Source organism: Chrysochloris asiatica, unplaced genomic scaffold (genome assembly GCF_000296735.1).
Source record: "Chrysochloris asiatica unplaced genomic scaffold, ChrAsi1.0 scaffold00021, whole genome shotgun sequence".
Taxonomy (NCBI): Eukaryota; Metazoa; Chordata; class Mammalia; order Afrosoricida; family Chrysochloridae; genus Chrysochloris; species Chrysochloris asiatica.
In genome coordinates this window covers 10,492,342-10,517,949 of record NW_006408539.1, presented here as the reverse complement: position 1 = coordinate 10,517,949, position 25,608 = coordinate 10,492,342, and the positions used below count along the sequence as shown (strand labels likewise).

At 39.9% G+C, this 25,608-nt stretch overlaps 1 protein-coding gene across 1 annotated transcript in view; it reads left to right on the top strand.

Annotated features, from left to right (window-relative positions):
- Positions 1–20,717, top strand: part of ATP8B1 (ATPase, aminophospholipid transporter, class I, type 8B, member 1) — a 76,725-nt gene extending 56,008 nt beyond the window's left edge. Inside the window, exons 20-27 of the mRNA XM_006837518.1 lie at positions 3,442–3,574; positions 3,969–4,257; positions 10,197–10,420; positions 11,433–11,516; positions 12,921–13,166; positions 13,471–13,609; positions 18,157–18,287; positions 20,496–20,717. Of these exons, the coding sequence (XP_006837581.1) occupies positions 3,442–3,574; positions 3,969–4,257; positions 10,197–10,420; positions 11,433–11,516; positions 12,921–13,166; positions 13,471–13,609; positions 18,157–18,287; positions 20,496–20,717 (1,468 nt within the window). The remainder of the gene's footprint in view (positions 1–3,441; positions 3,575–3,968; positions 4,258–10,196; positions 10,421–11,432; positions 11,517–12,920; positions 13,167–13,470; positions 13,610–18,156; positions 18,288–20,495) is intronic.
- Positions 20,718–25,608: the final 4,891 nt, after the last annotated feature.

The window sequence follows — 25,608 nt, the reverse complement described above, 5'->3', positions numbered from 1 at the left end:
TATTCATTTATAAGGAAAAATATAGCTGCTGAAGAGACCAGATACTTAAAATCTTATGGTGCCCACATTATTTTTCTAGAACCATTTTCTGTTTGCTTGCATTGTTTCTTCTGAGAAATCAGAGTTTTAGTCTTATTAATTCTTTGTAGGTAACATATTGTTTTTCCTGAACTGCTCTCAGGATTCTTTTCTTGCCATTGGTTTTGAAAAGTTTGATTATATCTTGGTGTTTTTCTTTTGGGGTCTATCCCATTTGGAGTCCATTAAACTTCTTGACTATCTTCTCGTCTTTCATGATGTTGGGAAGTTTTCTTCCAACAACTCTAGGACAGTATCCTCTACAGGATTTTTTAATTTTGTTTTTGTCTCTTCTTGTTCTGGAATTTCTACTACACATAACTTACTTCTATTCATGGTGTCCCATAGAAATCTTAGGTTTTCTTTGGCTTTTTAAGTTCTTATTTCTGAGTGTTCCTCTAGCAAATGATTATTGAAAGATTTTTCTTCAAGCTCAGTAATCCAGCTTTCCATTGATTCAATTCTTTTTTTGCCTTTATAGTGTATTATCTATTCTGAAGTCTTAGCATTAATCTTCTGGCTTTCTAATTGCTGGTTTTATATGGTTCTTATGTTTTCAATTATTTTCTCAATTTGTTTCCCAATTTTTTCCATAGTTTTGTCTATGTTTTCCTTGATTTCTTCTGTAGTTTTCTTGATCTTTCTCTCAATCTGTTGAAGTTGTATAATTAGATACTTTTAACTTCCTTATCAGGTAGTATTGAGTCTATATTTTGGTCACTTGTGTGAGGCACTCTGTCTTGTGTTTTTGTGAAAGAGGAAACATATTGATGATTGTATACTGTTGTATTCTCAGGAACTCACCCACCACCTCTCTCCTGGTGGATGTGGTAGAGACCAGAAGTGTGAATGCAGTTAGTTCTCTGTTCACTGTTCACGCATCTCCAGAAGCAGGTCACTGTATCCACAGCTGCTCACAAAAGTTCAAGATGGCCATTCTGCTGCACATCAGCCCACAATCTACCCATTTTGCTTTTCTCAGTACCTCTATTCAGCTTCCTCTCCAAATTGGCATTCAGTCCATCTCTCTGTGGTACTTTCTTACCCTCTGGGTTCCAGGATCACCATTTGTATCTGTTTCACTTGGTTTCCTATGTCTTTGTTACAGGGAGTTAGCTCAGTGTGTCTGCTTAGTCTGCCATCTTGCCTCGGACTCTCTTTCAAAATCAGTGACCTTCAGAGTGGCTTAGAATTTAAATAAATTAGTTCTGTTTGAGAAGACACACAGAAACCATGCCTCTTTGTGTTTTTAGCTTTGAAAAAGTAACAGTAGACAAATAAATGCTTAATAGGTTTACTTAAGTAGTTTCTTGGTTTCAAATAATTTATTTAACTATAATATGACTTTATTTCTTGTCAATGGAGCCTTAATAAGAGTCTGTTCTCTCTTTGAAAATGTTGAAAATTGGGCCTTGTGCTGAGCTAAAATTGACTCAAGTAGCAAATGTTAAGATCACACTCTTCACTGGGTTTACCTTCATCTACAAGTGGATTCTCTTTCTAGATGGTGTCTGAGAAAGGTTGGTTCTTATAGAAGGGGTTGAATAGAATTTTTTTCCCTTTCAGCCTTTTCATGATTTGTCTTGATCTCTCTTTATTTACAGCTTGAAAATGAGAATTCCATTAACATGGTAAAAAAGATAAGAGATACCCAAAGAACAGTGGTTCTCCAGGAGTGGGTGATGGTACCCTCTAGGGAACATTTGACAGTGTATGTCTGGAAACATTTTTGGTAGTCACAATGAGGAAGGGCAGGTGCTACTGGCATCTAGTAGGTAGAACCTAGGATGCAGCTAATCATCCTGTAATGCATGGGACAGTCCTTCCAACTAAGATTTATCCGTCCCAAAGTGTCAATAGTGCCGAGGTTGAGGACCAACTCCTAAAGATGGAGAATACGAGCTGTGTGTGTGTGGAGGGGGGCGGAGAGTTCAGGTCTGGGACTTAAGCAACCAGAGTCCTCATTCCAGTTTCCCTACAAGCAAGTTATATCACTGCTTTGGGTCTTGGTTTCCTGGTTTATAACATGCAGAGATTGGAGAAGACATTTAAGGTCCTTTCCTCTCCCCAAAATTCCATGACTCATTTTTTTTTATCGTGGGCTGTGTTACATTTGGACTTCTCATTAGTATGTTGATATAAAACAGAAAGAACTTTTCTGCCAAACAATGTCAAGTAACATAGGGTTTGCACCAGTGTATTAGAATTCAGATCAAGATCAGCTCCCTTCTGTTGCTTGTGAACAAGCACATTTTCAACTGTATCCTCCTTTGGTATATGAGAAGTGCCAAGAATGTGGTACCCCATGGTGGAAGAACCAAGACTTAGTCAAATTATGCAGTCATTCCTTATTATTTACAGATTCTGTATTTGCAGATTTGCCTGCTTGTTAAAGTTTATTTGTAGCCTCAGAATCAGTACTCCTGTGTTTTACCAGCCATTCATTCAGAAGATGAAACATTTGAGTCGCTCAACATTCCCAGCTGAGATCAAACAAGGCAACACTCTGCCCTGTTATTTTATCCCTCATATTGCTGACAGGTGTCCTCTCTGCAGCCTTTTTGCTATTGTTGTCTTTGAGTTGGTTCCAACTCATAGCAGCCCTGCATACAGTTTTTGAGGAGCGACTGGTGGGTTTGAAGCAACTTTACAGTTAACTTGTAGTTAGCAGTCCAGTGCTTACCCTACAGCACCACACCAGGATTCCCTGCCATCTTTTTAAATGGTGACCTTTTTGCATCTTTGTTAGTTATTTCACTGTTTAAAATGTCCCCAATCAGAGTGCCAAAGTTCTGCCTTCTGTTCCCTAAGCACAAGAAGGCTATGATGTACCTTAGGGCGAAAACTCATGTTTTAAATCTTTTTCATTCAGGCAAGTGTCATAATAGTGATGTCATAGCAATGTTGGCCATGATGTCATTATTAATGAATCTATCCACCAAAAACCAAGCCCACTACTATTGAGTTGATTTGTAGTGACCCTCTAGGACAAAATAGAACTGCCCGAGGTTTCCAAGTCTGTGCCATAGAGCAGCCGATGGATTCAAACCACCAACCTTTCCATTAGTAGCTGGACGCTTAACCACTTTACCACCAGGGCTCCTTTTTCAAGCAGAAATACACATAAACCAAAACTATGTGTTGATTGGTTGATGAAAATGTTGTGACCAGAGGCTCACAGGAACCTACTCATGTGTTTCCTTTAGGTACAGTGGGTCTGTCTTTGTTCACTGAATGTTCACAGTGACTTTATAGCAATTAGCAAGCTCTAAGGATGAGAACTGGCAGCATGTCAGAATATCTCAGGGTCAAGGGCCCGTTTATGCTCGTGTCCTTTAAACACTTCAATTTATTTCCCGCCAGTTCTCTTCTTCACACGAGAATGGAAAACCAGAGGAACAGAGGCGGTGTCTATGCCAAATTTGCAGCCCCAGTGGATGAACCCTTTTTCCCTCCTGGTGAAAACCGTGCTTTAATTATCACTGGTTCCTGGCTGGTGTGTATCTTTAGTGCATCTGTGTCTTGTCTCAAACAAAAGCAGTTTGTTATAAACCAATTTTAGATGATAATTGTGTATGATGTACCAACTGAAAAATCTCTTAGCCAATGAGTGAAAGTATAATTCCTTTCCAAACTTTCCAAGTTTGAAACTTAATATTGAAAGGAATTATACCAAATTGTTAACACTGGATTCCCCTTGCTTATCAATTAATGAGTTCTTTTCATTCTCATCTTTACACATTTTGGTATTTCTAAGTTTTTGTAGTAAATATATTTTATATGACACAACCAACCTGAGAATTTTTCTTAGAATGAAAGTTTGGGGAGTGGAGTGGTGGTAAAGGCGGACTTTAAAATGGTGTCAGATTGTACTTTCTCCGGTTTCACAGAATGAAATTCTCCTCGAGAAAAAGACCAAGAGAAGTAAGATTCTGAAACTGAAGTTCCCAAGGACAGAAGAGGAAAGACGGATACGGACACAAAGTAAGCGGAGGCTTGAAGCTAAGAAGGAACAGCGGCAGAAGAACTTCGTGGACTTAGCCTGTGAGTGCAGTGCCGTCATCTGCTGCCGTGTTACACCCAAGCAGAAGGCCATGGTGGTGGACCTGGTGAAGAGGTACAAGAAAGCCATCACACTGGCGATTGGAGACGGTGCCAATGACGTCAATATGATCAAAAGTGAGTCTTCTACAGATGGAATTGTTCCAGAGAGAAAAGAACAGGCAACGTTTTAGGGGGAAGTTTTTTCCAAATGTCATTGCTTAGATTTTCAGCGTTTTAATAAGAGGCATTTACTAGAATGAATGGTAAAGCCTCTGACATGCCCTTGGGAGACTCACAGTCTAGCTACTTGGGAAGGAGAAATTCCAATAATACTAACAGAGTACCAGATAGAAGTGTAGTTCCATCTGGGTGGGTTTCTCCTTATTTCTCTCCTTTTACATGTTTTGTTTTGAGTTTTAGTTGTTGTTTTCACTCTTGGTGGTCCTCCTTCTATATTTCTTTAGGGCTTATTAAAAATCCTGATTTTTAATTCGTTTTACAAAACATTCTGAGCTCAGTGTGAATTGTTGAACTCTCTCTGGTACTGATTTTGGGAATATTCTCTCTCACCTGCCCTCTTGCCTTGGGTAAACATGTTGGAACGTCACTGTTGGGTGAGCTGGTATGAGTTCAGTTAAACACGTTCAGCATTGAAGCACAACTCTAGTGTGGTCTCACCTTAATTCTGACCTCCCTGGAAAACTACCAAGGGATGTTTTGCTGGTTGGAGGACCTCAGGTACCCACAAATTGAAGTCCAATCATGCAGAACACAGTTGCGCTACAATTGAAGTATGCGGAGCCATGCCCAGGACTCACATCTACACAGCTGAGTCCTATTCTCTTCTGTTCCCTATACGATAAGGGATTTCATGTCATGAAAATGTCCAACCTAGAGAGACCTGACTATGTGTCCTTATTTTACTGTCGAAATGCTGTGTTATCTGGGGCTGCTCTCTGAGACCTCGGTTTTCTCATACAAACACCTGAAAATTCTCTCTACTGTCTCCTCCAGTTCTGAGAAACTGGAGGGTGAGTCAAAATTATCCACACTCTGACTGTCAAATTTATTTTAATCAATTTTTAGGAAAGACAAATACATCATTTTTTGACATAATCTCCTTGCTTGTCAATTCACTTTGTACATCTGTCAACAAGCTTTCGTATTCCCTTATTAAAAAAATGTTTTTGGCTGAGCTGCCACAAATGCACTGCTGTCTTCACTTCTTCATCAGAGGTGAATCTTCGTCCTCTCCAGACTGCTTTCAGGGAACCAAACTGGTGAAAGTTCGATGGAGCAAAATCAGGACTATAGGGAGGATGCTTTAACAGCCCTCAAAATGACGTTTTTGCAGAGTGTCAACAGTGTGGGCAGAGATGTCTAGATGTGAATTGTCATGCAAGATCACAGTGCCCTTGGATAGCAGCCATCCCTTTAGTCCCAAGTTTAGGCTTCAACTCTTCAGTGAGCATCTCACTGTAATGAGCACTGTTGATTGTTGAACTTGTTTCCTGATAGTGTTCCAATATTGACCTTTGAGAATCCCAGAAAATTGTAAGCACCAGTTTTCTAGCTGATGGTTGACTTTTGAACTTTTCATGTTCAGCGATTAAGGATGTTTCCATTCCACACTCCTGGTTACTCTCAGGCTCGTCGTAATGAATCCATGTCTTGTCACCAGTAACGATTTTATTTTTAAAGAAATGTTTACCTTCCTTTGAGTATCAGTTCAAATTGTGTTTGCAGATGTTCGTGTTCACACCTGCACAGCAGTGACCTTGAACACAAAGAGCTGACAACGCAGTGCAGCCAACACAAGTTTTAATATAACCGGAGTGTGAATAATTTTTGACCTACCCTCATACAGGCCCCTTTGGGCTGATAGGTTAAATGCATTAAGAATGACTATACTTAAGAATTCCACCTGTTTTGTAACTCACGGATCTGTCTCTTTCTTTTCTTGCAGTCTCCTTCTCCTCTTCCTTGATCTATACTAAGGATAGTCCAACTTTGTCTTCCTCAATAGGACTTCACCATATGACGTATGGCTCGTGCCTTTCGATCTGTGTTTACGTCAGTGTAACTCCTCGTCGCTGTTCTTTGCACCTGCTTATCCTCCTGTATGAATGGCACTTCTTGTTCAGAGTTAGGGCTATCCCTTTCCCCTATAGCCAGCTATAGTTTATTTCCTATTACGTACCCTTAACATAGCTAGCTGTGTGCCAAAAGGGTAAGTAACATGAACATTCTCTTTTTTTCTCACCTCACATGTAGCCTACTAGAGTCTGGAGGCGGTTTGCCTTATAGGTTTGCCATCTCACAGTCTGACTCTAGCCTTGAAATTCTTGTTATTCTGAACCCACTGGTTAATAATGAGAAGGGTCAAGAAAACTCATTATAAATAACTTTATAGAGACTTTCAAAGTTTTTCTAAAATTTTTTATTAACTTCTGTTTCTGCAGAACCCTTTCTATATACTTACATGTTGTTGTTTTGTTGTTACGTGCCATTGAGTCGGTTCCGACCCATAGCAACCCTGTATAAGGTTTCCAAGGAGTGGCTGGGGAGCTTGAATCACTGACTTTTCAATTCAAACTGACTTTGCAGTCCAGAGCATTAGCCCACAACACCACACCAGAACTCCATAAAGGGGCCTCAAAAGTTCATGGAAAAATGGAATTAAAAGATAATTTCCAAAATGAACTTTTAGAAACCCCTTCATATATAATTTATATGATTATATATACTTTATGGAACATCCAGGAGTCCCCAGGTGGCACAAACAGGTAAGCACTTGACTATTAACTGAAGATTTGGTGGTTCAAACTCAACCCAGAGGCACCTTGGAGCAAAGGTCTGGCAGTCTACTTCTGAAAGGTCACAGCCTTGAAAAATCTGTAGACTATAGCTCTATTCTGTAACACATAGGCTTGTCAGGATCCAGAATGGATTCATTGGAAACTGGTTGGCATTTGTTTGTTTGTTTTTTATGGGGCATCTGTATTGGGCGAAAACAAAGGAAATTCTAAGGTCTTCTTGGAAGTTAGTTGTTTTATTCAAGTGTTGTTAGTGCCTTTTTGCACTTTGTCAAAGATATAATTTCTTTCAACTACGTCAAGAGCAATATACAGAAAGAAACTGTTATTCATAAAGAAGGAGAATGAAATCTAAGTGTTAAAATATGCATATACCCAACTATTTGCTAATATGTTTCCTGTTTAGTATATGATCAAAGTCAAAATGAACCAAAGTGCATCCTGCACAGATGGCCAATGAAGCTTGAATTACTAAAGAAAAGAATGATGTCTTTGCCCCTGTATAGAATTGTACATATAAATTGTTTTTAAGTGCCTTCGAGTCAGTTCCAACTCATAGCGACCTTATATAGGGTTTCTGAGAATCAGCTGGTGGGTTTGAATTGTCCATCTTGTGTATCACAGCCCAGTGCTGATCCTACAGTGCCACACCAGGAGTCTGTATAGCTCCTTCTCTATCTGTCTTTCTGCCTGCCTGCCTATCTCTTGATCGATCGATCGAGCTAGATCTAGATATACAAGTTTATATTAAGAAAACAGCTCGCACATTTGTAGAGGTAAGAGAGTCCCAAGTCCAGGTCACATGAACCAAGATCAGCAGGCAGGTAGGCAGGTCTGGAAGGCACAGTTCTACTTTGTCGTACATGAGATGGACACAACAGCAAATGGTTAACTGAGTCCTAACAGTGAAAAATCTGAATCCACTTTTGGCATGTCCAGAAAATCTAGGTGCCTATATTTAGATTTTAGAAAAATCCTGGGTTGCCTTAGAGCACATTTCTTCAGGTACCTTTAATTACCCAGTGAGCTGTGTCTGTGTATTTCCTGAACTGTCCTTGGTCTGCCCAGTGGAAAGGTTAGGCTACATGCCCAGTGCCTACCACAAGGGCTTCTCCTGCCCAGCCCCACACACAGCCAAGGTAGATTCACAACCTTCCCCTCAGCTGCTGGTTCAGGAAAAAAGAAGGCCATGGTTTGGGAGGAAAGAACAGTTTGGCAGCCACAAATGATCTTAAGAACTATTTGTGTGTTTTTAAAAGGGGTGATTAATATTGAATGAGATGCAATTTCTTTTTTTGTACTACAAAGTGTTATTGAAATATTTAGGTTTGGACAAGTTACTGAAGTTAGGTTCTGAACTTGCCAGACCTTGTGTCTCACCTAGGGCAGGGTTTGTGAAGTGCCTTTTAGCTGGTCACTCTGCTGAGCTGGCAGTCACTTCTATTTTTTTTGAAGTTTTTATTGTGAATTGAGTGATAGTTTGCCTGGGAGAACATCAGCTTTATACTCATCCTATCACACTTCCTTTCCTTTGTAATGATTACAGTCCCCTCCGTGCACCATCACTCAACAGCATTTGGCAGTCACTTCTTACGAGAGTGTCTAATTTTTCTTTTTTTTTTCAAATGTAGCTCAGTGTTTGCCTTTACTTTTATGGCTTCTAAGATCTACCTAAAATTTGTAATTCACTGATTTGAAAAGGTTATTTAATGTGTATTGGAATAATGAGTCAGATTGTGTCTCGTTTCATTTGTTTTAAGTCCATTCTAGAAAACTTTTACTACCCAAAATTGTGTGTCTTAAGATCATGGATGGGCCAGCACGTAGTTTTTGAAAGTTTAATAGTGTCTTGGTTAAAACTCTTTTGATTACAAGCATTAGAAAACAAAAAAGCTGAACATGAAAGCTACTGGACTACTCATCACAAGGTTGGTGGTTCAAACCCACCAGTTGCTCCTCGGAAACCCTATACAGGGTCGCTATGAGTCAGAACTGACAGGATGGCACTTAACAACAACAACAACAAAGCTACCTTAAGAAAAGAAGGAATTTATAAAAAAGATTCATAGATGTCTCATGGCTCCCAAGAGGTCAGGCCTCAAGAAATGCTGGAAATAGACCAGGAACCCAAATTCTATCTTTCTGTCTTCATACATTTCTCTATCACTCACAGTCTCTCCAAAATAAATCGATCTGTCCCATACCTCAAATGGAGTCCTGGTGTGGTGCTGTAGGATAAGCACTGGACCACAAGGTCGGTTAGAACCACAGGTGGGTAATTCAAATAAATTAGCCGCTCCTTGGAAACCCCATACAGGGTCACTGTGAGTTGGAACCAATTTGATGACTTAACAACAACAAAGCCTCAAACTTTTACATGTTACTATTACACACACATGAACTACCTGAATCCTAATGTCAAAATGCCACGGAAAAGACAGGTTTGCCCAGCTTGGATTTTCTATCACTTAATGTTTAAATCAAAAAACAGACCACTTTAGGTAGTGTAAGTAAGAAGTTATTTGATAGAGGGAGTTGCGTGTTTATAAATGGTCTGAATAGGTTGGGGGGTGGGGGGTTGTCTAGACTGAGTCTCTAAGCTCTGGGTCACTCTCTAGTGAGTGTCCTCTGAAGAGCTTCTTGATCAAGAAGACTTCGTTTGCCTGGCAGTGCCCATTAGGCTGAGGAGTAGACATGAATTCTGCTGCAGAAACTGCTAAGAGAAGGGGAGAGATGCTGGATTCTGATTCACTTTCCATTCTAAACCACGTGGTGGAACTAATTCACAAAGGCAACCTATCTCCAAGGGAATGTGGAATTTAAAGTTTGTTTCTCAACCTCTCTAATCAGAACAAAGGTAGAATTAAAATTGAGAGAGCCAATGTGTAATACCTACCACAGATTACCAACCTGCCCCTGGTGGACTCAGCTGTGGCTAGGCAGGCAAGGGTACACGGTATAAACATAGGTGCCTGGGATGGGAAGGGTGGCTTGTGGGCTGGGCTGACAATCCAAATAGAATCCATTCACTACATACAAGATCCTTTCATAGATATTTAGGGAGTCCCCGACCAAGTTGTACCTCTGACTTTTGAGTTTAGAAGCTGGTGGTCTGAGATTGTGAGCAAGAGCTTTTATATTTGTTGGTCCCTGAATATGTCTTTGTTTTTGATTTGCTCTTGAAGCTTTTTAACATCTCAATGTTTTGCCTTAAAACTAGGCTCCTGATTGACAGTGTGTTCTCCCTCTGCCCATTAGCTGCGCACATTGGTGTTGGAATCAGTGGACAAGAAGGCATGCAAGCTGTCATGTCAAGTGACTTTTCCTTTGCTCAGTTCCGGTACCTGCAGAGATTGTTATTGGTACATGGCCGGTGGTCTTACATCAGGATGTGCAAGTTCCTACGATACTTCTTTTATAAAAACTTTGCATTTACTTTGGTTCACTTCTGGTACTCCTTCTTCAATGGGTACTCTGCACAGGTAATAAAACTGTTTTTATTTTTCCCTTGAGTGAATATAATTTGTCTCTTAATAAAACACTTGCTTCTGAAAAAAAATATATCTGCTTCTTCCCCTCTGTAGTTGCAGATTTGGTGCAGTCACTCTTAAGGTTGGGGCAGGGACTAGTTACGGCTCTGGATTACTGTTCTAAAATGTTTACTTTTGCCTTTAAAAGAGGAGAGTTTGTTTTGGTATCTATGTCTTCATCTTAGATCTTCTTTCTACATGTCACCTTGTCATGAAGAATAGTGATAACACATTATTATTCCACTTGGGTGTTGTTGTTAAATGCCAGGGAGTTGGTTTTGACTCATAGAGACCCGGTATAGGATTTACCAGGCTGTAAATTGTTACGGGAGCAGAAAACCTCATCTTTCAAACTATTAACGTTAAGATTTGCAGCCTAGCTCATAATACTATAGGATTATATTATGACCAAGGTTTGCACTTACAAAATAAGTGTAAGGAAAATTTTAATGATAATTGACTTTGAACCAGGTTTTTATTCTAATTCCTTCATGTTTTTAGGTGCCACTGAGTTGATTCCAACTTATTGCAACCCTATGCACCACAGAATGAAACCCTGCCCAGTCCTTAATAAGGGCATATAAAAAGATGACATGTTGTCCAGCATTCATCAAATAAAGTGGGTCCTTTTACCAATAACTGATGTTATTTTTCATAAAATCAGCCACTGCAAATCCTATGGGGCACAGTTCAACTCTGGCACGCATGGGGCCACCATTGTAATCAGCTCCACAACAACTGGTCAAAACAACAACTTTTGGAGTGTGTTCCTTCCTTTGAGGGAAAATCTTGTTTCTGTGGAAAGGTCTCGGAGGATAGGTGTAGGTGACAGGTGTTTTCTATGGCAGCAGAACTATGCGTTTGGGTTGGAGCATCCCTGGAGCCTGGTAGCCCTTTCTCTGAGGAAGCAGATGAGCGTGTGTGAATGAGGCTGACAGCGTTTCATTGTGTCTTCCTCCCACAGACGGCGTATGAGGACTGGTTTATCACCCTCTACAACGTTCTGTACTCCAGCCTGCCCGTCCTCCTCATGGGCCTGCTTGACCAGGTAGGAGTGTCACTCAGAGAGGAAACCCTTGAAAAGACTAACAGCCTATTGCAGACCTTCAAAGCAAATGCTTCGATGCACTCCTTTAGTTCTTACTTCTTTCTGAGTAAAGCCCATTATAATTCCTTTATCAGGCAACAAGGGTCTTGTTTTATTCTATGAAAAGAGGATTTCTGAAATTGGACTGAATTCATTGACAAAAGAGTTTACTCTCTTCCTTTTGGACACCAAGACCTTATTGTTAAAGATACCTGACATAGTATAGTACTTCTCTATAATAACTGTACTCATTTTAAAAATAATAATAGTAATTTGTATTTTCGGTGAAGGTTGACATAGCAGTTTAGGTTCACATTCAATAATTTCTACCAAGTGTTCAGTGACATTGGTCATATTCTTCACATGTAAACACTCATTATTTCCATCTGGTTGTTCCATTTTAACTTATTCATTATTAAGTAAATTATTTTAACACTTTCTAAAATGTATGTTTTTAATTCCCAAGTGAGTCTACTTTTTATCTAATAGCAACTAGAAAAAGAGTTTTTCAAAGAATAAAAAGAATAATTGGAATTAACCAGTTGTATATGAAAAATTGGAGTCCTGGTGTGGTGCTGTGGGTTAATGTGCCAGACTGCAAAGCTATTTGAACTGCCAGATCGGCGGTTCAAGCTCACCAGTCACTCCTCGGAAACCCTGTATAGGGTCGCTATGGGTCAGATCCAACTCAACAGCACTTAACAACAACAACAACAAATGAGAAATTTTCCCAAAGAATTTGAAATGGTATATTCTCTAAGGAGATCAAAGTAATCTCCCTACATTTTTATTTAACACTACTAGTTTGCTTTCTTTCCATACATAGCAAAATAATAAATTTTTCCCTAGCCTCACTCTGAATTAAACATCAAATAATTGTGGAGCAAAGTAGTGAGGTTGAGCTCTACACTCTGACAATACTGCAGAGAGTTCTCTTCCTGCACCAGTTCTGTCTTCATGTAACTTAACTACCAGTTGACACTCTTTGTAACAAAACCCAGTGCCATCCAGTGAGTTGGTTCCTACTCAGCTCCGCAGGACAGAGTAGAACCACCCCAGGGAGATTCCACGGTTGTAAATCTTTATGAAAGCAGTCGGCCACGTCTTTCCCCCATGGAGTGCCTGACGAGTTCCAACTTCTGTCCTTTCAGTTAGCAGCCTAGAGCTTTAACCATTGTGCTATCAGAGCTCCTCTTATAAGATACGTTATTGTTGTTGTGAAGTGCCGTCAAGTCGATTCCAACCCATAGTGATCCAGCTTGGGTCTGGCACATTAGCCCACAGTGCCATATACATGGTACTATATTGCTGAGTTCTTTGAGCTTGATGAATGATACACAACTCAAATTGTGTTTTCCCTTTAAGGATGTGAGTGACAAACTGAGCCTCCGCTTCCCTGGGTTATACATTGTGGGACAAAGAGACTTACTATTTAACTATAAGAAGTTCTTCATCAGCTTGTTGCATGGGGTTTTAACATCGATGATCCTCTTCTTCATCCCTCTTGGAGCTTACCTGCAAACCATGGGGCAGGACGGAGAGGCCCCTTCTGACTACCAGTCTTTTGCTGTCACAGTTGCCTCTGCTCTTATCATAACTGTGAATTTCCAGGTATGGCTTTAGTGGACTGCCCACAGTGTCTGTGAGTACCTTTATGTCTGCACAGAAATGAACTGACTCCCTGTCTGCCCCCAACTGAGACTCTGCTACTTTATAAACCGGAGTGCTATTTTCATCCCTTTTAACAAGTAAAAATTTCCTTTTTCTTACCTATGCTGAGGATAGTCTCTAATTGCTTGGTATTCAAGCCAAATAATACCTAAAGTGTTAAATTCTCTTTTCAGAATTCTTAGGTCCTTTATTTCTTGCCAACGCCCCAAAATGAGTGCTCTGTTTTTCTCTGGTTTCCCAACAGATTGGCTTGGATACTTCTTACTGGACTTTTGTGAATGCTTTTTCCATCTTTGGAAGCATTGCACTTTATTTTGGCATCATGTTTGACTTTCATAGTGCTGGGATACATGTTCTCTTTCCGTCTGCATTTCAGTTTACAGGTTGGTATTTTCTAAATTCCAAAACTAAATGTAACAGAAAAATGTCATTGGTGTAGATTTTGTCACAACTTCTGGGTAAATTAAAAAAACACACAAAGTATAAATTATTACAAAGTAATTTCCTGATTAGAAATTGAGTGGTGCTGGTGGACAGTAACATGGGAGGAAGAAAGAAAGTAAAAATAAGGATAAAATATGCTCTATCATATTAGACAAAAAAATTTACCCATGAACCTTGCGTTGGTGCATAATTATAAAAATAAGTAAACATTCATCTTGATCTTTCCAAAACATAACCTGTAAATATATAATGAACTATGAACTTTCAGACCTTTAGGCTGTGGTAACGGTTAAAAGTCAGGCTGCTAACCTTAAGGTCAGCAGTTCAAAACTACCAGCTGTTTCACAGAAGAAAGATGAGGCTTTCTGCTTCCGTAAAGATTTGTTGTAGTTGTTGTTAGGTACCATTGAGTTGGTACCGACCCATAGCAACCTAATGCACAGCAGAACGAAACACTGCCCAATCCTGGGCCAGCCTCACTATTGTTGTCATGCTTGAGTCCATCGTCGCTGCTACTTGGCCAATCCATCTCGTTGGGGGCCTTCCTCATTTTCTCTGACCCTCCACCTTACCAAACATGATATCCTTCTCCAGCAACTGCTCCCTCCTGAAAATATGTCCAAAGTATGAGAGATGAAGTTTGGCCATCTTGGCCTCTAAGGAGCACTCTGGCTGCACTTCTTCAAAAACCGATCTATTGGTTCTTTTGGCAGCCCATGGCACTTTCAATATTCTCCTCCAACACCACAACTTAAAGGCATCAATTCTTCCACGGTCTTCCTTATTCACTGTCCAGCTTTCGCATGCATATGAGGTTATTGAACACACCATAGCTTGGGTCAGGTGCACCTTAATCCTAAAGCTAACATCTTTGCTCTTCAATACTTTCAGAAGGTCTTGTGCAGCAAATTTGCTTAATGCAATATGTCGTTTGATCTCTTGACTGCTGCTTCCATGAGTGTTGACAGTTGATCCAAGAAGAATGAAGTCTTTGACAACTTCAATCTTTTCTCTGTTAATAAGAATGTTGTTTATTGGTCCAGTGGTGAGGATTTTTGTTTTCTTTACATTGAGATGTAATCCATACCGAAGACTGTGCTCTTTGATCTTCATCAGTAAATGTTTTAAGTCCTCTTCACTTTCAGCAAGCAAGGTTGTATCATCTGCATATCGCAGGTTGTTAATGAGTCTTCCTCCAATCCTGATGCCACGTTTTTCTTCATAGAACCCAACTTCTCAGATTATTTGCTCAGCATACAGGTTGAATAAGTATGGTGAAAGAATACAACCTTGTTGCACATATTTCCCAATTTTAAAACATTCAGTATTCCCATGTTCTGTTAGAACAGCTGCCTCTTGGTCCAGGTGCAGATTCCTCATGAGCACAATTAAATGTTCAGGAATGCTCATACTTTGCAATGTTATCCATAGCTTGTCATGATCCACACAATCAAAAGCCTTTGCGTAGTCAATAAAGCACAGGTAAATATCTCTCTGATATTCTCTGCTTTCAGCCAAGATCCATCAGACATCAGCAATGATAGCCCTCACTCCACGGCCTCTTCTGAATCCGGCTTGAACCTCTGGAAGTTCTTTGTCGATGTATGATTGTAGCCATTTCTGTATTAACTTTAGCAAAACTTTACTCACATGAGATATCAAAGAGATTGTCCGATGATTTCCTCATTCTGTTGGGTCACCTCTGTTTGGAATGGGCACAAATATGGATCTCTTTCAATCAGTCGGCCAGATAGTTGTCTTCCAAATTTCTTGGCATAGATGAGTGAGTGCCTCCTGTGCCACCTCACTTTCTTGAAAGATTTCAATTTTTATTCCATCAATACCTGGAGCCTTGTTCTTTGCCAATTCCTTCAATGCACCTTGGACTTCTTCCTTCAGTATCATTGGCTCTTGATCATATGCTACATCTTGAAATGGTTGAACATCAACCATTTCCTTTTGGTACAGTGACTGTGTATTCCTTCCATCTTCTCTTAATGCTTTCTGCATGATTCAGTAGTTTTTCTGAGAATCTTTCAATAACGAAAGTCGAGGCTTGAATTTTTTCTTCCCTTCCCCCAGCTTGAGAAATGCTGAGTATGTTCTTCCTTTTTGGTTTTCTGATTCCAGATCTTTGCACATTTTATTATAATATTTGGCTTTACCTTCTCGAGATGATCTTTGAAATTTTCTGTTCAGCTCTTGTACCTCCTCATTTCTTCTATTTGCTTTAGCATCTCTACGCTGGACAGCAAGTTTCAGTTTCTCTTCTGACATCTATTTTGACCTTTTCCTTCTTTCTTTTCTTCTCAGTGACTTTTTGCTTTCTTCAAGTATGATGTTCTTAATATCATCCCACATCTCTTCTGGTCTTCAGTCTTTAGTGTTTAATGTATCAAATTTGTTCTTAAGATGATCTCTAAATTCAGGTGGGATATATTCAAGGTCATATTTTTGTTCTCGTGGACTTGTTTTCATTCTCTTCAGCTTCATTTTGAATTTGCATATGAGTAATTGATGGTCTATTCTACAATCTGCCCCTGGCCTTGTTTTCACTGATGACAGGGAGCTTTTCCATCTTCTCTTTCCGCAGATGTAGTCAATTTGATAGAATTCTGCAAAACCAATGATTTGTTCATTTCAAATGCCTTCTTTAGACAGCATAACCTGGCGATTATACACATGGACCTCGCCAGATGGAACACATAGAAATCAAATTGACTCTAAAATATTAATAATGTTGTTGTTGTTAAACATTGTCAAGTCATTCCCAACTCTTAGTGACCCTGTGTAAGGTTTCTGAGGAGTGACTGGTGGGTTTGAACTGCCGCCCTTGTGGTTAGCAGTTCAGTGCTTATCTTACAGTGCCACACTGGATGCCAGCTATTATTAATATAATAATAATTAGTTAAAATATGTATCATAGCTGGCACCATTATTTGTGCAAGTAGCCTTGTTATTTCATACAGATCAGGTTGTTTATTCAACTCTGAAAAGTAGGCATAATTCTCTTTGCCACATGAGAAAACTGAGTCTTGGAGACGTTAAGCAATGTGCCTAAAGTAACAAGACAACTCCGGAATTAAAACTCATGTCTCGTTAACTACAGTCTTTGCTTTTCCCACTGCTATTCAGATTCTAGAAAGTAACAATTCAATTCTACCGATACAGTTAGATAGTCAGATACACTCCAATTTAAAAACGATAATTAACATCTTATAAAAACAAACTTATAATGTTTTCTGCACTGACAGTAAACTAGAAAAAAACAGCCTTTATTTTTTTTAAATGTGCTTTTAATTTGCTAAATGTGTATGGGTTTAAAGACACTCCTCTGAAAACAGTTTACATCCCTGAGTGCTTAATTTTAAAAATCTAGTCTTTATAATAAAGAAACACATAATTGTATACATCTTAAAAACAACTCCTCTTTGAGTCCTGATGTGGCAGTGGCACTTTAGGATAATTCACTGGACCACAAGGTGGGTTTGAATCGCCAGGTTGGCTGTTCAAATTCACCAGCCGCTCCTTGGAAACCCTTGGTTTCTGTGAGTTGGAATCAGCTCGAAGGCACTTAACAACATATGTAGAAAATTGTTCTATCCCAAGAAGAAAAGATTTGCCACAGTAGGTAATTTTACAATCTAATCACTGGTCATGAAAAGTATCAAACAAATCTTTCATAGGGAAACAATAGTTTACGTGGATTCTTTTCATTGAACATCCCAACTACTCTATTCAAAATAGGAAACTCATAAATTCCAAATATTTCTCAGTTCAGATGACCTTGTAGCATTTGTCACTGTGTCATATGGTTTATTCAGCTATAAACATTGGCCACATAACTGTTTGTTTCCTGTCAGTTTACTTACAGCTCTGCATACTTATTTCCAATAATGCTATCCACTTTAGAGTTCTAGAATCCTGTCATATTCATACTTCAGAGATGGATTAACTAATTGCGTATTCGTAAGTCTTTTGGTGGTTTCCATTTTAAACAATTATTAATCTTGTGATGGCAGAATTATTCAAATTACCTTTCTAAAATGTGGTGTGTTTAACCTTAGGTTGGTAGTGGTGGTGGTGATGTGCTGTGGAGTTGGTTCCGACTCATAGCGACCCTGCATAGGGTTTCCGAGGCTGTAAATCTTATTTTAGAGTTTCAACTAAAATTATTAAGCCCATTTTAAAATTTCTTTTCAAACAAAGTTAGACATTTTACAGATTTGCCCAATTTTGCATTTTTTCCCCTTAGTTCTGCATTTGATTATGTGTACCTATATTGTTCAAAAGAATTTGCCTTGTGAATTTTGTTTGGCTTAGATCTTTAAATGTTCATACCTTGAGCAGTACTGGGGTATTTGTTTTGGGAAGACAAATGTGGTTGTAACATTTTATCATAGATGTCCAGTTCTGGAATATGGAATATTAACTACACCCTTAGGGTACAGAAACTGCTGGTATTCATGTTTCATGTTCTTTGCAGGCACCGCTTCAAATGCGCTGAGACAGCCATATCTCTGGTTGACCATCATCTTGACTGTTGCAGTGTGTTTATTGCCCGTTGTTGCCATACGCTTCTTGTCAATGACCATTTGGCCATCAGAAAGTGATAAGGTGTGTGGTAAGACAGTCCTCTCTAACTCTGAGGGTCCTTCGCAGATATCAGAGCATTTTCTAAGAGCAGCTTTCCTGCAGAACTCTAGGCTCATGGGAAATGTAGTAGACTAGGTCTTACACTTCTCTTCCTTTAACTCCAGATTTATTAACTACAAATAAATCTTTGGGATTAGGCTTTCTGTTTGTTTTCTTTTCGTTGTGAAAGGTATCAACTGTACACAAAAATACACAAACTGCCATGTATCTCTCCTCCTTGAAACAACAATTACAGTATTAACATTTTGCTGTGCAGAGAAGTTAGAGTTTTTTCTTCATCTAAAGAAAAAATGTCAGCTTTCATAGCAGGATCCATTGAGCTGCAATTAACAGGAAACCACGACTCAAATGGCTTAGTAGTAAGCAGAGGTAGCACCTCAACTCCTATCACAACTCATTCAGCTGAGTGAGCAGTTTCACATTGTCAAAAAGGATTCGTGTTGTTTGCATCTCTCCCTGCTACCGTCTTCATTATTAGCGTCACCCAACAGCTGGAAACAAGGTGGCTTCCGTAGTTTCTAGTATCACATACATCCTGGCATGTCAGTCTCCAGAAGTCAGGAGGCATGTGCTTTTCCCTAGGGAGTCTCAGAACTTGTCACAGAAGGGACCCACATACCCTTTCCTCTATTGCATGCCCATTCCTAGCCTGATACCGAACCCTGTTGTCAAATCAATTCCAACTCACAGCGGCCCCAGAGGCCAGATTCGAACTGCTCCACAGAGTTTTTTGGCTGTAATCTGTACAGAAAAACTGTCACCGCGTTCTCCCACAGAGCAGCTGGTGGGTTAGAACCACCAACCTTTCGGTTAGCAGCCAAGCCCCTGCACCACCAGGGCTCCCAGCCTAGTACTTAGCAAGGGAAATCAATCTGTCCCACCCCTAGGAGTAGTGTCTGCATCCCCTAAGAAAGGTGATTTTGTTGTTGTTGAGTCCGTTCCAACTCCTGTCAACCTGGACAGAGTAGAACTGCTTTACAGGGTTTTCAAGAAGAAGATTGGCATGCCTGTCTTCAGAGTGGGTGGGTTTGAACCTCCAACCTTTGGACTAGCATCTAGTGCTAAACCATCAGTTTCTTTAGAAAGAAAAAAGGGCAAATGCTAGATAGGCAACCTTCAGGACCCCTAAGGTCTCCCTTCTTCAGTGACAAGTCACTACAGTAGCAATCAGGAAAAGAAAGCCACAGACTTCTCTTTACTTCTATCTTGTATCAGTCTGACTGGTAAACTGGAAAGAACACTCGGGCAGGAGGGGAACAGAGAGGGGGTGGGAGGATATCCTGCTCTACCTCTGTAACCTTGGTAAGAACACTCAACCTCTCTTCTCTCTCAGTTTCCTCATTCATGAACTGGGGATGATAAGGATGCGGCACTGGGTCAGTTTGTACTGCAAGGTCCATAGTTCAAATTCACCAGCAACTCCTTGGAAACCCTATGTTGTTGCTAAGTGCCGTTGAGTAAGTTCTACCTCATAGTGACCCTGTTTAGGGTTTCTGAGGCATTTAAATTCTTTGTAGAAACAGAAAACCTCATCTTTCTCCCTCGGAGTGAATAGCGAGTTCTATCTACAGACCTTGTGATTTGCAGTTCAGTGCATAGACAGGGTGGCAATGAGTCGGAATCAGCTCTTAACAACAACAGTAACCCCAAACCAGTCACCTTCCGGTAGATTTTCACTTAGGGCACCCCTATGTGTGTCAGAGTAGAACTGTTCTCCATAGGGATTCCAATGGCTGATTTTTCAGAAGCAGAGCACCAGGCCTTTCTTTCAAGGCACTTCTGGGTAGATTTGAACCGTCAACCTTTTGGCAGCCTAGCCCAGTTTGCTTCTTGCACAATCCAGCACCTCACCTCCAAGGGATGTTGATTGTCATTAAATTCCCTTGGGTTTGTTCAGACTCAGAGCGACCCTGAAAAGGGTTTCCGAAGAGCAGCTGATCAGTTTGACCACCAACCTGACCTTGCGGTTAGCAGTCCAGTGCTTATCCTAAACACCACACCAGAACTCTGGCCCCAAATGAGACAGATGGGGGCGGGAAAGTGCCTCCTGGTGTTGCGCTCTATCAGTCTTAGTTCCTGTCTTCCTCCTTTTGGCTCTGAGTCACAAATCTTAACTTTCATTCAGTCAGTGGTTAATTTCAGCCTGTTCCTGTCATTTCCCTTTGACAGATTCAGAAGCACCGCAAGCGGTTAAAGGCTGAGGAGCAGTGGAAACGCCGGCAGAATGTGTTCCGTAGGGGAGTGGCATCCCGGCGCTCTGCCTACGCCTTCTCACACCAGCGGGGCTATGCCGACCTCATCTCCTCCGGGCGCAGCATCCGCAAGAAGCGGTCCCCTCTGGATACAATAATAGATGGGACTGCAGAATACAGGCGAACTGTGGAGAGCTGAGAGATGCACCTTAAAGCCACTTTAATGAAACAATGACACTAAGAAAATGTATATTTTTTTATACAAGACTCTCAGGATATCTTTTTTAATTGAATTTGTCACAAGAATACTAAAGACCGTAACCTTACTAAAGCCAACTACTTGGATTGGACTATTAAGCAATAGCAAAGCCAAGGATGCCTTTTTGAAAGTCCTATCATTTATCCGTTTATGTTCATTCTGATTCAAAGGGAAGGTTTTAACCTAGTCTCCATTGTCTTTTTCCATTCAGTGGGATTGCATTATAAATTTATAATCTTCCTGCCTGTGATCTTTAGCATGAATTTCTAAGAGGTCCCTATCTAAATGTAGACCCTGCCAGCAAAGTGATCCAATGACTTCAGTTTTGATTGATCATGGGCTTCATAGATTCATGTTGTCTTAGTGGTTTAATTATTCAGTTCAATCAACAAGATAACTTCAGATTTGTTAAGGTTCCAATGTGTTTCTGTTTACTAAACAGCACATTTACATAATTTACCTCTTACCCCCGTATATTATTGTAGCAACTTTTTGTAGTACCTGTGCTACCGAGTGATTTTATTCCCTACAGTGTTTTAAAAATGCAGTTAAATACTTGTTGTTAAGTCAATTCAGACACATAGAGACCCTGTAGAGGGTTTCCAAGGAGCCGTTGGTGAGCTAGAACCGCCAACGCTGCAGTTCAAATGACCTTGCAATCCAGCGCATTAACCCACAGCGCCGCATTCATCAGGATTCCATTTAAATACTTAGGGGCTTTTAAAACATTTTTAAATTTTTAAAAAAATTTTTTTTTTTAACTGAGGGTATCAGTGATAAATTGCAAAATATTTTGCAAAGCTTTCTTTTGAAAAGCAAACTTTTCTGCCTATCTATCTATAAAGTATTTTATAAGGGAACTGCACAGAGACCTCATTCTTTTTCACTTTTCTTAGATTTTGAGGCAAAATGTTGCTGGTAACCACATGTATAAGACCATGCACAAGAACCCTCATCCACTGCCGTGGGGTCGATTCTGACTCACAGGGACCTAAGGTTTCCATGTAGAACTGTTCCCTAGGTTTCTAACACTATAAATCTTTATGGAAGCAGACAGCCTCATCGTGCTATGTAGGAGCAGCTGGTAGGTTTGAACCACCGATTTTGCAGTTAGCAGCCCAGTGTTTAATCTACTATACTACCAGCACTCCTTAAGCAACAATAAATAGTGTGCCCTTTTAAAACTGAAGAAAACCTCGGTAACTATGGAAACCATCCTCCAAGAGGTGAAAGTTTTCCTAGACTTTCTTGTTCAACATGGTTCACACACTTACTGTGTCAAGGTATAGAAATGCTTTCAATTAATTGTGTTCTTTGCTAGTGACTGCAAATTCTCATACTCTCTGTCCCTTAGAATTCCTCTGAGGAAGTCACATGTAAATAATTCCTTTTTTCCTCCGGTCTGATAAAAGAATGTATGCCTTTTTATTCTATGGAAATAAATTCTGAAAGTTTACAACCTTATCTTGTAAATAAAAAGAATTGTAAATTTCTTTCTTTTCTTTTTTTTTTTTTTTTTTTTAAGGTCAGGTAGCTTGTATCATTCTGTCCGATTTCTCTGTTCTGCTAATTGTGGGAAAGGTGGACAATGCAAATGTGTCAAAGATGCTAACTGTTGGGTGCAATATTAGCTATTTAAAAATGCAAATTGCTTTGGATAAATTATTTCTATATTCTGTAAATCTGAGATTTAATGTATATTTTTGTTTAAAAAATAAATGCTTTAGTAAAATCTTGGGAGGGTATGATCTTTTGAACAATACCATTCAGTTAGAGTTTTGTTTTTTAAGAATGGGGTTCCTAGGTGTCATGAAAGTTCTGCAGTGTCGCTATGGATCAGAATCGACTCGACAGCACTTAAGAACAACAAACATCTTTCTGATATTCTCTGCTTTCAGTCAGGCAGGGAAAGTAGAGTACTGAAAATGGAACAACCAGAACACAGAGTGATGAGACATTTAGAAAATGTAATGAATGTCACTGAACAAATTATGTAGACATTGTCAAACAAAACCTAATTTGATGGGTCAGCCTTCACAGAAAACACAATAAAATGTATTTTTTAATGAAATGAAAAAAGTTCTGAGCAGAGTCAGGATGTAGTCCCTAAGAAAAGCTGAAAGCCAGTTTAGTCTCAAAATACATACTATATAGTGTTTAAAGTATTTTAGGAATACATGTTTTTAACAAAAGAGCGCCACCTACAGGTTCATCCTGATAGCTCCTTTCTGCTGCATACCAGGAGCCCTTTGCTCAGTAATGATGTTGTTAAGTGATGTTATTAAGAGTCTGTTCCAGCCTATAGCGCCCCTGTATAGGATTCCTGAGGAGTGGCTGGAGCTGCTTGTTCAGTAATGATAGATGAGCTAAAATGAATTTTAAGAGATTCTAATGTGACAGCAAAATGTATCCTAATGGAATCTAAGTATATTTTAACAGTTGCTGCCATCATGTGATTTGAATGAAACTTAGGAAGATTGCAAGAGTGATTCTAAAAGCTCTGTCATTTGCTAGAAATTTATAGCTGCAATGAAATCTTCTGGTGAATATAGAAAAACAAAACGCCCTGTCAAAACATTAAAATAAGAACAAAATATGGTTCACTAAGAAGTAGAGATTGAAACCCTTAAAAATTATTTATTTGACTTGAGTAGGCATTTCTCCAAAGATATACAAATAAGCAACAAGCATATCCAAAGATGTTCAACATCATTCGACATTAACCAAAGCGAAGCCAAACCCACTCCATCAAGAGTTTCTGAGACTGCAAATCTTTATGGGAGCAGAAAGCTCCTCTTTCTCCCATGGAGTAAATGACTAGTGGGTTTGAACAATTGACCTTGCGGTTAGGAGTCCAATACCTAATTCACAACACTATCAGGGTTCATTCATTAGACATTGTTAAGTGTCATCAAGCCACTTTCATCTCATAGTGACCCTGTATAGGATTTCTGAAGAGCAGCTGAAGGGTTTGAACCTCCAACCTTGTGGTGAGCAGTAAAATACTTATCCTGTAGTGCCATAGTGTTGTTGTTCAGTGCCATCAAGTCAGTCCCGACTCATAGCAATCCTGTAGAGGGTGTCCAAAGAGTGGCTGGTGAGCTTGAACCATCGACCTTACAGTTCAAATTGACCTTGCAGTCCAGTGCATTAACCCGCAGAGCCACATTGCTATTGTTGTTGTTGTTAAGTGCCGTCAAGTCGATTCCAACCCATAGCGACCCTGTATAGGATTTCCAAGGAGCAGCTGGTGAGCTTGAACCGCCAACCTTGCAGTTCAAACAACTTTTGCAGTCTAGTGTATTAACCCACAGTGCCACACCAGAACTCCACAGTGCCACATTGTTGTTAAGTGCCATCGAGTTGGTTCCAACCCATAGCAACCCTGTATAAGGTTTCCGAGCAGCGGCTGGTGAGCTTGAACCACCAACCTTGCAGTTCAAATGGCTTTGCAGTCTGGTGCATTAACCCACAGCACCACACCAGGATTCCAGTGCCACATTAGGGAAATGCAAATCAAAATCACCCAGCAGATAACATAAGGGTAAAGGTTCACGATCTCAAGCACAAGTAATAAAAGATCAAATAAATAAGTTGGACATTATGAAAAATTCTGGTTCTCAAAGAACCTTGTCATGAAAGTGAAGAGACAACCCACAGAATGAGAACATATTTGGGAATTGTCTAGCTGATAAAGGTTTAATATCCAGAACATGATAAAGAACTCTTACAACTCAACAACAAAAAGATAACCCAATTCAAAAATGGGCAAAAAATAGAATAAACATTTCACTGAAGAAGAGGAACAAATGACCAATAAAGACCTAAGCAGAAACTCAATGCCAATGTTGTTAAATGCCGGTGAGTGGGTTCCAACTCATAGCAACCCCGTATAACATTTCCAAGGAACAGCTGGTAGGTTTGAACTGCTGACCTTGTGGTTCACAGTTCAATGCTTTTCCTACAGTGCCATACCAGGAGTCCCAATGTCATTTAAAAAGAACGAAAACCAAAAACCCACTGTTGTTGAGTCAATTCTGACTTGTAAAAAAGTAGGGTTTCAAGACTATAAACCTTAATAGGAGTAGACATCCTCATCTTTCTCCTAAGGATTAGCTGATGGGTTGGCACCATAAACCTTGTGGTTAGCAACCCAATACTTCAACCACAAGGAACCCTGGTATCATAGTGGATTACAAGCTGGACTGCTAACTGCAAGGTCAGCAGTTCAAATCTACCAGCTGCTCCCCAGGAGAAACATGAGGCTTTCTGCTCCCATGAAGATTTACAGCCCCCCGAAACCCTATACAGGGTCACTATGAATCAGAACCAACTCAAAACACACAACCACCACCACCTAACTCACAGCACCATTAGTATTGTTGTTGTTGTTAAGCACTGTCAAGTTGGTTTTGATTCATAACAACCTTGTATAGGGTTTCCAAGGCTGTAAACCTTTGAGGGAGCAGAAAGCCTCATCTTTCTCTTCTGGAGTGGATGGTGGCCTTGAACTACAGACCTTGTGGTTGGCAGTCATCCTATAGTGCCATCTAGGATGGCTATTCTCAGAAAAAATACAGAGAAACAAATATATTGCTGGTGACAAAGTAAAATGGTGCAGCACAAATGGGCAACAGTTCGGCAGTGCTTCAGAAACATAACTGAATTGCCATATGACCCAGCAATTCCACTCCTAGTTAGACTTGAAAGCAAGGACTTAAACAGATCTGTGTATACCAATGTTCATTATAGGAATATTTACTATAGTCAAAAGATGGAAACACCCAAGGGTCCATCAATAGATGAATGGATAAACAAAATGTGGTATATA